This window comes from Nothobranchius furzeri, chromosome 1 (assembly GCF_043380555.1).
Source record: "Nothobranchius furzeri strain GRZ-AD chromosome 1, NfurGRZ-RIMD1, whole genome shotgun sequence".
In the NCBI taxonomy this organism is placed as follows: domain Eukaryota; kingdom Metazoa; phylum Chordata; class Actinopteri; order Cyprinodontiformes; family Nothobranchiidae; genus Nothobranchius; species Nothobranchius furzeri.
In genome coordinates this window covers 89,078,434-89,096,799 of record NC_091741.1, presented here as the reverse complement: position 1 = coordinate 89,096,799, position 18,366 = coordinate 89,078,434, and the positions used below count along the sequence as shown (strand labels likewise).

The following is an 18,366-nucleotide window of genomic DNA, read 5'->3' as shown; positions in this document are numbered from 1 at the left end:
TCGCTAAACTGGAGTTCAATTATCTCAGTCTGGAAGTTGGTTGGTGCGCTTTCTCTGATAGCTAAGAACAGATAACTGAGCAGTTAAAGTCAATTTCTGGGCTTCAAAGTTGGCAAACTGTAAACTTGGCGCTAAGAGGAGTTATTTAAGTTTTTCCGAGATTGAGGAGGTAACGCTGCAGACAGAGTAGTAGCATGGATGCTAATGAAACAGAAAGAAGGGGGACGCTTCGACTGACAAGCTAACGCCACAAAGCACTGTGGGATTTGTAGTCTGTGGCAAAATTGGCCACCGGGCCAGTTTTAACATGTATTTGATATTTGATCTTGTGGGCCAAATTTGGTCCGAGGGTCTGAGATTGACACGTAGTTCAGAGTTTAGAGTAATATGTCTTCCTCGTTACGGCTTAATTATAGATAACTAAATAAAACCTCTATCCAGTAACGGTGAGCATATGTGTTTAGAATTGGAGTCAACAAAGGAAACCCTAGCAGAAGCTAGTTAGTTACAGTTCACTCTCAGTTTGCAGTTATCCATATTCAGATTTCAAAAATAAAAATAAAATTAAGTGTTGGTATTAGCCTCCATATTGAAATGTGTGCATGAAAAGTGCCCACTGATGTTTACTTCAAAACTGCAGCGTGGTGTAAGTATTAACAACGTATAGACGCGGGGTGGAAAATGTCCTTTAGCAGCTCTATTGTTGCAGTAAAGCTGTGTCTAATTTGAGTGAGTGTATTGTTCATGTCTGAACAAAAGGAAATGTGAAAGCACACAACCTTTTCTGTAGGCATCTCCTTACTGGCAGTAAAACATCGATTCTGTTGTTAAACTGTTCTGGTGACATACATTGTGGACAAACACCCCAGAGAGTGTGTTTGTGTTATCACATCATTTAGTCAGATCCAGTGTTTGGTAACGGCCTGAAAATGTCACATATCAAGCTTCCCTGAAGGTGCAAATCCCTCTTTGTGTTCAAGGTCCTGCAGTAATGTTTACCCAGCATGCATGTGTGATGACAAGCCCCTAAAGTAAACAGTTAAAGGTGTAGAGGAGATGACGAGTGGAGGAAGAGGTGAGGCTGATGATGGAAAAGGAAAGGAGGAGGTGGTGTGTTGAAACTCTTGTATGGTGCAGCTCTATTATAATAAACTTTTTTTATCATCTAGAGGCCAAAATACTTAGAGATATTCATGAAGACAAAGAAATCTAAGAAAAAGTTTAGCCGTACATACACGCAGTAATAAGCTGGGTTTTTCCTGTTGCAGACTTGTGCAGATTTGGAGTTTCATTAGTTTAGATTTTACTCCTCAAAGGAATGCTTCACTCAGAAATGTCATAATGTGTTTTTTTACAACTAACAAAAAAACAACAGGTTGTGTGATCGAGGTAGATAACACCATTGAGTTAGTTTGGTGCTAAGTCTGTTAGCATCCATGCAGATCTCAGGCCTAGTCCACACGTAGCCGGGTTTTTTTTAAAAACGAATATCCGCCCCTCCAAAAACTTGCATCCACACCACCTCGTTTAAAAAAAAAACTCTGTCCACACGTACCCGGATAAATACGTTGTTAAGGACATGCCAGACCTGTAGGCGGCAGTACTTCCCCCATTCTTAACCTCGTCCTTCGTCTGTGGCCTTCTGCTAGGAGCAGTAATTCCGCTTGCAAAAACAAACAAGCAAAAAGCGCTTGGACAATTGATAAAGCGAGCGCAGCTCTGAGGGCATCCATGCTGTCGGCTAGTGTAAACACAGGTCGCACACGTGATGTCAGCATTTTTTTATCGCGGAAAGTGACGTTGCGGACCTTAAAACTCCGGTTTTGTCTGTCCACACGCAGACACCCAAAACGGAGAAAACGCAGATCTTCACTTTGGCCGGAGTTTTTAAAAAGATCAGTTTTCGTGTAAAAAAACTCAGTTTTCGTGTGGATGACAGGCCAAAACGTAGAAAAATATCTACGTTTTGGCAGATCCCCGGCTACGTGTGGACAGGGCCTTAGAAACATCTAAATATGACCTCATAGAAGCGTGATCAAACTGCAAAGTCCCTTTTCACCATAAAGTTGAACTTTAACTAGAAGTGAAGAAAGCTTCAGGGTTTGTCCAGCAGCCAGTCGATCCAGCTGTGGGACTGGTTCAGCACCAGTACAGGACCGGCTCAGGAACGGTAGATGACAGGTGTGTGTGTGTGTGTCTGCAGCACACTGCAGACTTTAGAGGATGGGGGGAAATTAACTTCTCTCGTACACTTACGAATGTGTTGGTGGTTACAGTAATCATCAGTGACTGGAATCCAGTGACCAAAAGGGAGATAAAATCTACTTCAATTTTCATTTCTCTCTCAGAATTTAACAATGTGTTATTTAAAATGACTAAAAGCAACGGGTGGGGGAACCTTTCTACTGTAATTATTTTATACATACTTTTAACATAGGTCGTGGTTTTATTTTCTCTACTTTTCATTTGACAACTTTTCACATGTGGCCTTCTAAACCCCCAACAGATCACTAATAGCCCATAGAAGAGCACCAATGATCTTACAACCCCACAGCAAAAATAAAAGCCCTTCTTTCTTCCACAGTTTGAGGCTTTGTCTACCAGTTTTTTAAAAAGTCTATATTTCTGACTCTTTAAAAAAACATCTTTAGAGATCATCGAGGATGGATCTGATTTCTAACAGAGTGAAATGAGATGGCAACATTAGAAAAATTACTTTTATTTATTAGCTCTAGTTTTATGTCTAAAAGCTGAAATATGTTTTCATTTTAAAACTACAACAAATATAGAGATAAACAAAGAGAGCTGTGATGTGATGTTGTTTCGTCGCTCGCCTTGTTTAGTGCACGCTGCTGATATCTACATGCACCAAAGACCTTAAAGGGTTTGTGTGGTGGTTTTGGAGCTGGTAAAAACATTACACATGTTCCTGTGAGATGAGAAAATGCTGACAACTTCTAGTTTAAAAATCACCATCTCCACATTTTGTCATTTGTGTGTTGGAGTTTGACGAATATAAATTGTGTTTATCCAGCACTTGCAACAGCAGGTGAAGATGTCAACAGAAGGAAAGGGGAGAAATAGTGAGACTAGAGTGTTAACATGTCAGTCAGGTGGGAATGACCAAGTCAGATGGAAAACTGGCTGGGGCTTCAGGAAGCAAGAGTTGTACAGAAAACCAAAACTTATCAATCAGAAACACTTTCAAGTTCTGCCTGATCTGCTGGGTGCTTCTCTCTCTCTCTCTCTCTCTCTCTCTCTCTCTCTCTCTCTCTCTCTCTCTCTCTCTCTCTCTCTCTCTCTCTCTCTCTCTCTCTCTCTCTCTCTCTCTCTCTCTCTCTCTCTCTCTCTCTCTCTCTCTCACTCTCTCTCTCACTCACTCACACAGACACACAGACACACACACACACACACACGCGTATTAATGTGCAGTGAAACAACAGAAGAGTAAAGCTGTTTCACTTGGACAGTAGCTACATTTTAATGAGTAATTGCATATTTTTCATAAAAGCTCAGAGTCGTACCAGAAAATTACTTCCTAAAATGACCTCCCTCATTCAAATGAAAATCTAATCAGACTCAAACATGTTTCTGAAAATTGTTTTCCTAGAACTTGTCTCTGAAGAAACCGCTGAAGTTCATTACAGGGTGAAGCACTTCTGGCGGTTCATTCCTCAATTCTTTGGTTTGTTTTTATGAAGTTTTGCAAGAAAACCCAGAGATAGACGTTAGGCTTTCCAGGGAGTCCTGCTAGCCAGGTTCAAATTGTCGGTTGTTATTGAATCTGATGTTCAGAAATCAACTTTTTAATTGCATTAATAGATTTGTGATTCCTGCAGGAGCTTGTTTAAGGCTTCTGCTATTTCAAGAAACCCCTCCAAATCCCTAACGGGGCTGTTTCTGCAGTAATTTACTTTTGCAGTAAAACTGATCTTTGTTTATTCGTGTCTTGTTAGAAACTGCTACATCTATTCCTTATCAGCAGCACAAGGAGGGATATTGATTCAATTACAGTGCACCCCCGCTGCAAAATGACTCAGAATTAAGTTTGAATGAATTTATATTTTATACATGTTCTTCTCACTGTGGCCCCATTTTATTCCCTATCTCCTTTCTGTTTTGTGTTTTACAAGTTTCTATTTAAGATTTCCAAGTCTCTAACAATGCACAGCTCGAAGGCAGTCTGGTAGAGAGCTGTTATCTTTGCAGACAGAGATACTTCTAATTGCTGCTCCAGTACTGCAGAGAGGAAACAGACTAGTCATCCTGGCTGAAAGTAATTCATGCTGTAAAGTCCAACCGTCCCTCATTTTACACAAGAATCAGACCAAAAATCTATCAATGTAACAAATGGTTCATTTTCTGTGTGGCCATCAGCACCAGAGTACTGCTAAAGCTGTGTGTGTGTGTGTGTGTGTGTGTGTGTGTGTGTGTGTGTGTGTGTGTGTGTGTGTGTGTGTGTGTGTGTTATTTAATAAACAGTGTATTTTGGTTTAAAAAACCAAAGTTTGGAGACGTTTTTAAACATGCATTTTCCTTTTGAATCAGTCTCCTTCCTAATATTGCGTAGCATCACACATCCCTCCTTTATGCCTGAGCACCTGAGCAGTGTAGCACGCCAGAAGGAATCAAAAATGGCAGGTTCTCAGACTGCTGCTAGCAAACACCAGCGCTCTCTCAATGACTTTAGGTCTCTTCATTTCATGGCAATTCTGCAACAGGAAGGAGCACCCGGGGCGGATGAAGGGCTGAGATCTTTATTAAAACAGAGAAAGCACAAAGAACACACAGAACTTGATTACAGCTGCCTTAGATTTTATTTTAGGCCCAGAGGTGTCAAAAACGATCCTGATGAAGCTCATATAACCAAAACGTTCACTCACAATTCCTTAAAATAGAAGTACTAAGATGCTCTTCGCCTGTAATGTTCCTTGTTCCAGGAGTGGTCAGTGTCATGACTCTGGATACTTTTAAAAAATATTTTTCCTTTTTAAGAAATAATGTTCACAGTGGTAAAGAAACATTCCAGCCCTCTCATATGGCTGTCAGAGTTGAATAGTGACCAAACGAACGAGTTTCCAGATTAAATCAGTTGAAATTATCATCTTTCTTAAGTGACCTAGCTCAGCCTTAGAGATGAGATGAAGAGCTCTTCCATCCAGGAGGAGATCAGAATTGAGCTTCTTCTCAGCTGTGGTGTTCCAGACATCTAATAAGGATGATAACTTCCCTTTGGATGACCTCTGGGTTTGTCCAGCTAGATGGAGACTGGTCTGAAGGCCCTAGGCCTGGAACATACTTGCTTTAAAACCATGCCTACGTGTGTTTACCTTGTGTTGATTTGAAGCGTTGTTTGTCCGTGTCCCCCAAAATTAGAGTAACACGTTCTAATGCTGCAATATACAAGTAACCAGTAGGTGGAGTTGACTAAATAAGCAAGACACACACACCATGGTGACTCCGTCTCTAGTTCAGAGGTCTTTCATACCATCCACGATACCGCTGCTGTCCTGTTTTCCTGTCTTGATCTCAAATCTAACCAGTTTCCGATCTCTTCTATAGATACCAAGTTTGTTTTGGTTGTACCCACAAACACAGCTCTCTTGAGTAGTCTACTACAACACTACAGTACTGCATGCATTACAGTACCGTGCAACAGCAAATCAAATCAAATCAAAATCAAATCCCTTTTATTGTCACGTCACATGTGCGGGTACACTGGTACAGTACATGCGAGTGAAATTCTTGTGTGCGAGCTTCACAGCAACAGAGTTATGCAAAAATACAGTAATGTAAAAACAAGTAAAATATAAAAATGTCTAATCCAAGTAATAATATGTATAAGTTGTAATGTATATACATTACTAAATGTTTATGTAAGTATATTATTTTTTTTAAATATATTGTTCTACGTGTGTGCGTGTGAGTGTGTCAGTGTGTGTATAGTGTGTATATACGTGTTTTACAAATGAATAAAGTAAACAATAAGATAAGAGATATAAAATGTACAGAGGTTGGTATGTGCAAAATAGTGGCATTAATGTACAGTATGGAGTGTGTAATGTTGGAGTTTCAGTAGTGAGGGGTCTGCGCCGTGTTCAGCAGTCTGATGGCCTGATGGAAAAAGCTGTCTCTCAGTCTGCTGGTTCTGGACCGGATGCTGCAGAACCTCCTTCCTGATGGAAGTAGTCTGAACAGTTTATGGCTGGGGTGACTTGAGTCCTTGATGATCCTCCCCGCTGTCCTCAGGCACCGCTTCCTGTAGATGTCTTGGAGGGAGGGAAGCTCACCTCCAATAATCCTTTCTGCACACCGCACTACTCTCTGGAGAGCTTTGCGGTTGTAAGCGGTGCTGTTGCCATACCAGGCAGAGATGCATCCAGTGAGGATGCTCTCAATGGCACAGCGATAGAAGGTCCTGAGGATGCGGTGGCTCATGCCAAATCTTTTCAATCTTCTGAGAAAGAAGAGGCGCTGCTGTGCCTTCTTCACTGTATTGTTCGTGTGCACTGACCACGTAAGGTCCTCAGTCAGATGAACTCCAAGGAAACGGAAGCTGCTCACCCTCTCCACAGCGTCGCCGTTGATGGTGATGGAGGTGTGTATTCCTCTGCTCCTCCGGAAGTCCACTATCAACTCCTTTGTCTTTGTGACGTTGAGGGTGAGACGGTTTTCCTGACACCAGTGGGTCAGGGCGCTGATCTCCTCCCTGTAGGCCGTCTCATCGTCGTTGGTGATGAGACCTACCACTGTGGTGTCGTACGCATACTTCACAATGATGTTGGGGTTTCTCGTGGCCGTGCAGTCGTAGGTGTAGAGTGAGTACAGGAGAGGGCTCAGCACACACCCCTGCGGAGCACCAGTGTTCAGTGTGACGGGGGATGAGGTGGTGCTGCCCAGTCTGACCACCTGGCGTCTGTCAGACAGAAAGTTAAGGATCCAGCTGCAGAGGGAGCTGCTCAGTCCTAGATCCTGCAGTTTCCTGTCCAGCTTCGAGGGAACAATGGTGTTGAATGCTGAGCTGCAATCTACAAACAGCATTCTCACATACGTGTCCCTCTTCTCCAGGTGTGACAGGGCAGCATGGAGTGTCAGGGCTATGGCATCATCAGTGGACCTGTTGTGGCGGTATGCAAACTGTAGAGGGTCCAGTGAATCGGTCAGTGCAGAGCAGATGAAGCCCCTGACCAACTTCTCGAAGCATTTGCTCACGATGGGGGTCAGGGCTACAGGTCGCCAGTCATTCAATGAGGGGATGGTGGAGGATTTGGGTACAGGGACATTGGTGGCCATTTTGAAGCAGGCTGGGACTACAGACAGAGAGAGGGAAAGGTTGAAGATGTGTGTAAACACTCCAGCCAGCTGACCCGTGCATGACCTTAGGACGTGGCCGGGAATCCCATCCGGACCAGTAGCTTTGCGTGCGTTCACCCTCCTGAAGCACCTCCGCACATCCTCTTCAGACACAGTGTGCGCACTGACGTCATCCGCGGTGCGCTCACTGTCCGGTCTCATGGAGTTCGCTGTGTCGAATCTGGCATAGAATGCGTTTAGATCCTCACACAGAGAGGCCGTGGTCTGCGGTGTTCTGGTTTTCCCTCTAGAGTCTGTGATTGTGTTTAGTCCCTGCCACATACTCCGGGGGTTGTCAAACTGTTGCTCCACCCTGTCTCTGTACTCACGTTTGGCTGCTTTGATCGTCTTCCGGAGTTGGTAATGTGCGTGTTTGTAGTCTGATGTGTTCGCGGAGGCAAAGGCGGTGCTCCGCGCCGCCAGCGCCGTTCGCACATCTCCATTAATCCAGGGTTTTTGATTCGGGAAGGATTTAACTGTTCTGGATGGGACAACATCTTCCACGCATTTTCTGATCAATCCGCAGACTGAGTCTGTGTACTCATCAATGTTTCTAGCAGCTGCGTGAAACATTTCCCAGTCCGCCCGATCAAAACAATCCTGCAGCGCAGACTCCGATTGGTTTGACCAACGATGCACCGCCCTCAGGGTTGGAGCTTCCCGTTTCAGCTTCTGTCTGTAGACAGGTATAAGCAGGATGGAGTGGTGATCTGATTGGCCGAATGGGGCGCAGGGGAGGGCTTTGTACGCATCTCAGAAAGAGGTGCAGCAGTGGTCGAGTAGCCGGTCTCCACGTGTATTGAAATGGATGTGTGTGTGTAGTTTTGGTGAGACTTTCTTCAGGTTACCCTCATTAAAGTCCCCGATCGTAATAAACACCGCCTCTGGGTGTACGGTTTCCTCATTGCTGATCGCGCTGTACAGTTCTCTGAGTGCTCGGTCAGTGTCGGCTTGTGGGGGAATGTAAACAGCTGTAATAATCACCGCTGTGAATTCTCTCGGTAGCCAAAATGGCCGGCACTTAATCATCAGGTACTCCAGGTCCGGAGAGCAGAAGGATTTGACCGGGTGCACGTTTGCAATCACACAAGCTGTTGATGATTATGAATCACACACCACCACCTCTGCTTTTCCCGGTAAGCTCCTGAGACCTGTCCGCGCGGTGCACGGAGAACCCCGGTAGTTGTACTGCGGTGTCCGGTACTTTGTCCGATAGCCAGGTTTCTATGAGGCAGATCACGCTGCAGTCCCGCATCTCTCGCTGGAATGAGATCCGAGCCTGAAGCTCGCACGTATGTGAACAAAGACAACTGCTGTCTGCACCAACACAAACAAGGTTAGACAGTAAGTATATTCTGGCCCTAGCTGGAGGGCATAGCTGGAGAGGGTTGCTGGGGAGAGAGATGGATGGATGGACAGCTGTATGGATGTCTCCATCAAAGCAAGTGGTTCTCAACGCTGAGGTCGGGGCCCCTCTGTGGGTCGCTAGGAGCTACGCAGGTTAACATGAGATGATTTCAAGAAATCAAATTTAAATACAAAAACACTGAAGCTGTGGCATAATTGTTACAAAAACTCAACTAAAAGGTCATAAATGTTTATAAATGAATATGGGCCACGAATTAGTGATTTAATCATGTTTGTATTATCAAACCAGAGATATCTGGGGTTACGTGTCTTGAATAATGTTGCAGGTCTAAAGCTGAGATGTTTAGGAACCACTGCTCCAAACTGAAATTCTAAAATTCTAACAAGAAACACTAAATCCATATACCACACCAGCAGGTGGCAGCGTCATTATGAAAACACAAAGGAGGCATTGCTTAAAACGATCTCCAAACAAGTACTGTTTGTTGTTTCTATTGAACCATGTTATTGCTAAGGTACTTATTGTCCTTTCTGACAGCATCGGCAAGCACAATCAGGCTGTGTGATTTATTGAAACAGTCCGATTTACCAGCATGTCAAAAATAAAACCAATTTGTTCTATGTAGTTCATGTAATGTTACATCTGTCATCTCTTTCATTTGCAGCAGGAACTCATTACGTTTGACTCTCTCCACTTTAAAGAACCCGGCTCTGGTTCAGAACATCTCCTTTTGGCAGTTTGCTGTGCTCCGTGCTTGTGTTTGTGTAGGTTGGTGCCATGTGTGTGTGTGTGTGTGTGTGTGTGTGTGTGTGTGTGTGTGTGTGTGTGTGTGTGTGTGTGTCTGCATGTCCTCTAATGTCACGTGCGTCCCCCTTCCCCTACCTCGGGCGCAGCCAGGGCTCTCTCAGGAGTCATCCCCTGGAAGGGCATGACAGAGCCCCAGTGTTTAGAAATGGCTGCGCTGGCAGCGATAAGCAGTTCAAAGAAGGGAGCGCATTAATGTAATTGGCTGCCAGAAGCACACTGGCCTCGTCGTCTCATATGCACACGCAGTAGAGCACACTCACCACGCAGATTATTGGAAAGGAGTGTCTGAGGCTGGAGAGGATAGAGGGGGTGAGAATGAAAGAATGGAGGGGAATGAAGGGAAGAGCAGATAAAGAGAAGAGAGGAGAGGGGGAGTCAGAGTCCTCATTGTGCTGCTCATTAAGCTGTAGGAGACTCTGAGAGGCTGAGAGATGAAATGAGAGGTGCCACAGTTAATGTCTGGTCTGGTGGGGATGTGACTTACACACACACACACACACACACTCACATACGGACATGGAGAGGTAGCTTAGAAGGGATTCTCAGTTCGTACAATCTTATATTATCCCCACTCCTCTGAACTCCTTCCTCTCTTTCTCTCTGCCACTCACCTAGTTTTGCCCCCTCAATTTTCCACCCATTACACCCAAATTACTGGTGTCACTGCAAACTGAATTGTTGCAGCCGGATAGAAGCATTTCCACTGAATAGCTTCAGCCCCCGCCAACTACAGTGGAAGTGGAGGCCACTTTCCTTCAGCTAATTTCCAAGTCTGTGTGACTGGAGGAACAGAGGAAAAGTGCCGTGTGACTTCCTTTGCTGTTATGAAATGTTTTTACCAAAGGCAGCGTGGGGCTTTGAAGTCTGGAGCCTCGTCCTTGTGATTCCAACAGTCTCCTCTTCTGTTTCTCCCCCTGAGTTCTCTGCAAGCACTTTTCACCCCAAGTTTTGTTTATCCTGCTTTTTTTGCCGCTGCTTTGGGTTCCTTTTGTTCTTTTTCACAACTCTTTCTCCTTTTGACCGAGTCATACCTCCTGTGTTTATTCTGCGTGATAATCCAGAACAGCAGAAAGCAACCTGCTGGTGAATGTAGGAAAGCAACAGCTGCTGTGTGACTATTTCCTCAGGAGAGGGTGAAGACCACGACGAAGTTAAAAGTGTCCAGTGATTTCTCGTGAATGCTGATGTTGCTAAGAAATCGAAGGAGCAAAACCTGGCAATTTTCTACACATTCTTCTATAACATCAAAAGCTTCTGTGGCCGACAAAAACCTGTGTTCAGGGAAATTATGGTCAATACAATCAGACTTTAATTAAAGTAAAGCAAGTGCTCTTTTGGAAAACAATAAGAAAGAAGCTAATTGTAATCTAAATTTATGTAAATCAGATATTTAATTTGCTTTACTTTGAGGTACTTTTGCATTCGTCTCATGCAAAGTCATTAAACTTTTCAGTCAAACTAAAAAACATTTGAAGTAGAGATGCTGCTGAAGCCATTTTTATCCCAATAACAACATGATACAGGAGATTTTCTGTCACTTCATGGAATATTTTATGAAATCACCCCAAAATGATTTTTTTCCCTCCAGTTTTAGAATTTATTCACATCATCGAAAATGAAGGAACCCCACTAATATTTGATATTTTGGGTGATTGTTATATGATTAATACTACATAATATCACCTAAACATGCTGAATTAGCTGAAAGTTGACGCTAGCTCACTTCCTGTCTGTGTTTGGGTCTTCATCTGATCTATTCCAGTTTTAGTGAATCTTGCACCAACAAAATATACTACAAATAAATGTGTTTTCCCAAATCAAGGTCAATGCTTGGGTATTGTTCCGCAGCTATCTTTGAGCTTCGTGTCCCCCCTCACATCTCCCATCACTTACTGTTATGGAGAAACACAGAGCCTGCAACAGCCAATGCTCAGTCTCTTTTTCACTGTGAATATCAAAGAGATAAAAGCATGTCAGATATTTAGAACATTCCAATTTAATGAAGTTACATCTACGTATTTACAATTTCCATGAGGTGGCCCATCGTTTAGGAGCAAGCTTTTTTGATTGTCTTTATGTTTGCTACCCAGTGCTGTCTCTGCATCTACTGCCTGCTAGGTGACAGACTCATTCAAAGGGATGAACTATGTTGCCGTAAACAGTTGCTACACAATAAATCGCATGATTCAGTATATTATAGAATGATTGATGTCTTAGTTTAATCATCCAATAAGTTTCACCTCATCACAACCGTACATCTTGGTATTAGATTATGAATTAAGATTCAGCCTCATGAGAAAAAGTCTTATTAATGCTCCATTATCCGTCTGTCTGCAGGGCTCTCTAATGCTGATAACTGAGACTTCTATCTGACCTCTTGTGTCTTTAGTTAAACATTTTCCTCATTTTCATGTGAGGTGATGAGGTTTTGCTCTTTGTGTCATTTTGATCATTTTCTGTCACATTTAGTGCCCCGTATGGAGAATCTCTGAATTCCCCAGAGAAACTGTGGTGGCATTGCGGAAGGAAACTAGCCTGGCAAGCCAGACTAAATAAATGTAATATTTTGTCTGGCAACGCTCCATTGACGGGGGCGGGTTTTATCGCTGACTTTCAAACGATCTCCGCATACTAGTGGACAATAAACAACGTGACGTACTCACTGCAACGGATGTCAGTAAACGAGGTGGTCCGCTGTCGAGTTAAGCCTGGTTTATGCTTCTCCGTCAGCTCCGCAAGGGACAGACACGCACGGATTGACGGAAGCGTTTTGCTCTCATACTTCGCCATCTCCTGGAGAGTGTTGCAAAGCAATTGCCCGGCAGGACAACAGAGGGTGTAGCGCTGTTCTGTGGTATCCTGTCATGTATCGGTCCAAGATAGTGTGTTTATATTGTGTTTTTTGTGTATATAAGAGAATTTTAACACGGGCATATTTGTCTCTCATTCTCCCACCCCCTTCAGGCGCTCCCCACCTCTAAACCCACGTTTCCTGTCATTTCCGTCCACAAATAAAACGCTTGCTGTGCATCTTTTCACTCCTCCAGTCACGGGAGGATGAAACGTTCATATTTTTAGAGTTTTTTCACGAGGTATTCTTCAAGCTTCTCCGTGTCTGTAGCTAGTTAAACTCGGCTCTCTTTGCAATGGCGGCGCTGTAAACAACAGCGGTGTCCTGACCAATCACAAGCTTGCGTAATCCGTCTCGTTCGACAGATATTTAAAAAAGTGGGCTCGACTCCGTGCGTACTTGCGTGCCTGCCGGAGCCCTACGCAAGGACGGATAATGGCGTTGCGTGTCTCCGCACTGACGCAGACGGAGAAGCATAAATCAGGCTTAAGGCTAAAATACATCCTTTTTAAAAATATATATAACTTAAATACATCCATCTGCTCCTGATTCTAATAAAGCCCAAGTCCAAATAGTCCAAAATTGACGTAAAAGCTGTTTCAAACAAGCTGTCACCATCTTGTTCCACTGTGTTGCATCATCCCGCCCACCAGACGAATAAAGGGCCCTGATTTGCCCACAAAGCAGACAAAGTGCTGTGATTGGCCCACTATTATGGCCCAATCACAGCTCTCCATGTGTTTGAAACCTCTCTAGAGAGCTGTGATTGGCCAGCCAGAATGCTGCTATGGGCTGCGGAGGTTCCAGTGGAGCATTCCTAGACCAAACTTTGCAAAGCAAGAATTTGTTCTAGTTCACCAGGCTCCGTGTCTCTGTGGTTACCAAGAAAGTAAAGGAGGAGCATTTCTGTGTTTATAGAATTTGTGTGACAGAAATGGTCATTACGAAGTCCACTTGAGGGGCCTGGCTCTGAAAATGCCTCCTACTGGCTCATAAATGCTGATGTTCTAACACAGAGTGTGTTACAGGTTGAGTCGCGATTGTCTCTTTCACTTTTAGGAAGGTTTTTTTTTTAAACCCACACAGAAATCTAACATTTGTGTTTAAACATATGAATGTAGAATGGGAATGTTATCAAATGATTATAGTGGAAAATGCACAGCTAATTCTACGTTAATTTAAACAAAGGATAGAGATTACAAGAATAAAGATTTGCTGTTAGAGCTGTCCCAAGGAGAACGAAACCCTTGACTGAATCTGTCTTGTTGCAGGCCAGCCATTCAAGTTAGACCCGAAGACGGCCCACAAGAAGCTCCGTCTGTCCAACGACTGTCTGACCATGGAGAAGGACGAGAGCTCTCTGAAGAAGAGCCACACACCGGAGCGTTTCAGCGGCACCGGCTCGTATGGAGCGGCCGGTAATGTCTTCATCGACAGCGGTTGCCACTACTGGGAGGTGCTGCTGGGAGCCTCCACATGGTGAGAAACACACGCTCATAAACGCCTTATATAAGCCGTGGAAAGCCAAAATATGTTTCTTCTGGGAGTTTAAATCTAGGTTGTTATGCAAACTACACACACACACACACACGCAAACACACACATGCAAACATCAGAGTGTACACTCAAGTTGTAAATATATTCTCTAATTAACTGGCCTCAAAATAGATCCATCAAAGCAGTTTCTACCACTTCCCACCTCCTCACCGCAGTGGAGACGTTAAAGACGACCCTTATTTTAAACTTCTAACTTCTCCAAATGTTTCTTCTCTCCAGGTACGCTGTTGGTGTGGCTTACAAATCAGCCCCAAAAAATGAATGGAGTGGCAAGAACTCGTCCTCGTGGGTGTTCTCGCGCTGCAATAACAATTTTCTGGTGCGGCATGATGGTAAGGAGATGCTGGTGGAGGCGAGCCTACAGCTGCGGCGGCTAGGCGTCCTGCTGGACTACGACAACAATTCTCTGTCCTTTTACGATGCCATGAATTCCCATCACATTCACACTTTTGAAATCTCCTTCCTCCTGCCTGTTGTACCCACATTTATGATCTGGAACAAGTCGGTCATGATTCTCTCGGGGCTACCTGTCCCAGATTTTGTTGACGGGGTGTCCTCAGATCTCCAGGAGCAGCAGCAGCAGCAAATGGGCCTGTGCCGACAAGAATCGCCCTACTTGACGGGGATGAAAACCTGCCACTGACTGGTTTTTTGACTGAAGGGTTGATCAGGAGTCGACAGACACCGACAGTGTGGCTGAGCTTTGCTCTAATCCGAGAGAGAGAGAGAGAGAGAGAGAGAGAGAGAGAGAGAGAGAGAGAGAGAGAGAGAGAGAGAGAGAGAGAGAGAGAGAGAGAGAGAGAGAGAGAGAGAGAGAGAGAGAGAGAGAGAGAGAGAGAGAGAGAGAGAGAGAGAGAGAGAGAGAGAGAGAGAGAGAGAGAGAGAGAGAGAGAGAGAGAGAGAGAGAGAGAGAGAGAGAGAGAACGGGTTGCTGTCTAAGGAAGAGCTGGAAATATGCACACCAAATTTAAAACCTGTTGGTCCTGTTAGTTTGTAGCCATTCTGTGTTTTTGCAGCTCTATTAGTTAATGAGATTTTTGACTGAAAACATTGGTGCATGTGACTTTCATCTGGTGCCCAGAGGCAAGGCAGCTTTGCTCTGTCACTGAGCTGGGTTAGATTCCTGGTTTCCAGAACCATTTGAGATTTCCTGTAACCTATTTTCTTTTTGACATGACCTCTGGGCAAAGGACCAAGTTGAAACTCTTCATGCCAGCGGTTCAAAGTGTGAAGTTGTAACAAATGAACAGTGCAAAGTAACAAATACACAAGAAAACCAAATGGGACTGACTACTGCAGAGAGCTACTGATATTTATTGTTCTTCTTTAGAGATGATGAAGAGTGGAGGAAGATGCAATTAAAAAAACATTCACAATTAAACACAACATTCAAAGTTTAGATCTTTATGAATGTTTCTGACTTAAATAATGTGTGATGATGGAAAGGGAACTTGCCTGTATTTATAGTCCTAGAAGCCCCCCAAGGTGCTTTACAACACAATGGTCATTTACTCAGTCACAAACTGAAGGAATAACATTTAATTGACAGGAGGCTTTTAAAATGATGTTTAACACTGTGGCATCTTTGCCATTAGAAGTGTTTATGACAGCAGTTTTCCACTCCTCTCTTGGCCCTAATTGTTAGCTCAGCAATCAGTTCTGAACTCATCTCTATAGAGCTCCGGACGTCACGTGACTCTCAGAGAGTAGACGCCATGTTGGCAGGCAACAAAGGTAAACAAAATGAACGGGATCAGCTTGGATTTTACTCCGTCGGAGTTTACTTCACACTTTAAAACCGAAGAAATTGTTTTATATAGTCAGAAATTAAATAGAATAAACATCTCTGACCCTTACCGTGCCCCTGGGATACTTTTGAAAAACGCCAGAAGCTGTCAGAGCGGACTTCTTACCGGACCTGGCCAGGGAACGCCTTGGGATTCCCCTGGAGGAGCTGGCCCAAGTGGCTGGGGAGAGGGAAGTCTGGGCCTCTCGACTTAGGCCACTGCCCCCGCGACCCGACTCCGGTTAAGCGGATGGAAGGATGGGCAAATAACAGATTTACACGTAAGTAGTTTATATAGAGTGCTGTGCTGTTTGAATGTATAAACTGAACGCCAAGAGAAATCACTAGTTTGATTGTTTTCCGTGAATAAAATAAAAATGTCAGGCAGGAGCGTCTCAGGATCTGTCTGAGATCTGTCTCGGTGAGACAGATAATAGCAATCCAAAGTGCTTTTTATGTGTGATCTGACAACTGATCAACCATTGCTTAAAAATTAAATACAGCTTAGCCGGTTAATTGCTGTGATCATAAAACACGGAAACGGCAGCACACAGAACTCACGAGGCAACGTTTTACGTGACATTTACTTGTTGCTATGAGTAATAAGACAGAAAAAGCCACGCCAAAATAAGTTTAGGAAGCCCACTAAGAATCGTAATAAAAGCATTTAAAATAAATACCATACACAGTTGAGGAAACGTTGGTTTAAGTACCTGATATGAAGCGGTCACTGCATAAGCGAAATCCTTTACTCTCGAGATCCCACAGCTTCATTTTAGCCCGGTCACTAGTGCGTTTTATTACAATGATCCAACGTTTGCGGCGCTCCAGATCTTGGGGAATCCTGTAGATGGCTCATCCCTTATGTCGTCCGCGTCTGTTCTGCACCCTGGGGCACAACAGGAATCGACCATATTTCCCGTTTAAGTTTTCTGACAATAACAAATAGTCCAGCTGTGGGCTTCTGCCTGCCAAGATGGCGCCGTTTCGATTTGAACTGTTGCATGCCGGGAGAAGTGACGTAAACTCCCGGAGCTCTATTTCTGGTAAATGAAGGTGATCCAAGTGTACTGATGCAACTGAAAAAGTCAAGTGTTAATCAGGAACCTGAGAGGGCAATTGTTTTCTCAGATGTATGAGAGTCAAAGTCTAATCATTCTACAGACATGCTTTTGTTTGAGTCTATTTATTTTGTTTAATGTAATTTTATGAGAAAATAAATGTTAAAAGTAAGTAAAAATATATCTTTAGTAAATAATAAATATAAAAAATTACATTTTTCTTTTTAAAAGACTAAGACAAAACTAAAAATAATATGATAAGCATAAATTGGAGCAGACTCGATGGCGCTGAAGTTCTCAGGACTGATGAAGGAACATCAGTGAAATGACTCCTGTGTGATGATCTGATTCTTTTAATCACATTTTTCTGTTCCAGTGAACATGGAGATCCTTTAAAGGTGCAATATGTAAGAATGACATCCTGTGGTTAAATATGGTTACCGCGGCCCATTTTTCTAAGCATATAGTCACTTTCTCTCTATTGGTCCGAGGTTTCCAGTTACAGATCAGTACCAGAAGAGTCTCGATGACAAGTGAAGACGAATCATATGCAGTGTTTTGATAAGTTGATAAATACATTTCACTGTAATATATTGTTGATGGTAATTGAAAAAGTAGCTTGAGATTGTTTTACAGCCGTTAGCACAGTTACCTCAACGTTAGCTTCTAGCCTTCTTTATCCGATAATAGAGTAAAATGAAAAGATGCCCTGGCTTCTCAGGAATAAATGAAATAACTTCCGGGTCACTGGAGTTCCTTCCTTCCCACGTGATTATTTCACTGTAGTATTCTTACATATTGCTCCTTCCGAGGATGAAAATTTGCAGTTGCATGTTTCCTTTCGTCATCCTTATCCTCATCACTAAACTAATTTCTTGAGAAATTTTAACTTTTTTCTCAGCGTCAGTGCTGTTAAACAGAGGAGTGAAATCTGCTTTAGGTTTATTCTATCATTAAACACAATGCTCCGCAACAGAGTTTCTTCTCAGTGTTTTCAGATTCCTTCCCAGCAGCAGAGGCTAGAAGAGCTGTAGCAGCTGAGGGTGGAGCAATGAGTTGGTGCATTCTGGGATGTGCAGTTTTAGTGTAATACATACCTACAGTATTAGATAAGATCAGAAAATACATTTGGATACATTTGCATACAATAAACTTTAAAGTAAAAATTATTTTAAAAACTGGTGATGCACTTGTTAAAATAATATCACTGTTCACGTTTTCTTGGCAGCTTCTTATTGGCATCTTCTCCTTGATCTTCTTCCTAAATTAAACCCATAAGCTGAGTTTGTGTGGGTCACAACTTCCGTTCTGTTTCTTGTTGCTCCTAAAAAGCGTGTTAAAAGCACAGGGACACGTCTGCATCATGTGACTACTCCACTTGTTTAATAAATGGTTCATGAATATAAGAAAAAAGTAAAATTCATGGTAGAAAGATGGTTGACTTTTATAAACTTAAAAGTATTCAGGTTGCACTTTTTGATGACATTTTTGGCCCTCTGTGTGTAAAGAAGTGTGTGTGGCAGGATGAAAAAGTAAAGCACTGGTTGTGTTAACTCATCGTGTTTTCCCGATCATAATAATG

The 18,366-nt window shown here is 43.3% G+C and overlaps 1 protein-coding gene across 4 annotated transcripts in view; it reads left to right on the top strand.

Moving 5' to 3' along the window:
- The window catches only part of mid2 (midline 2), a 296,983-nt gene extending 282,264 nt beyond the window's left edge, over positions 1-14,719 (top strand). For all 4 annotated transcript variants that reach the window (XM_054739119.2, XM_015946679.3, XM_015946671.3 and 1 more), the window contains 2 exons: positions 13,652-13,859; positions 14,157-14,719. In XM_054739119.2, the coding sequence (XP_054595094.2) occupies positions 13,652-13,859; positions 14,157-14,580 (632 nt within the window). In that variant the 3' untranslated portion in view covers positions 14,581-14,719. The remainder of the gene's footprint in view (positions 1-13,651; positions 13,860-14,156) is intronic.
- The last annotated feature ends 3,647 nt before the right edge of the window (positions 14,720-18,366 follow it).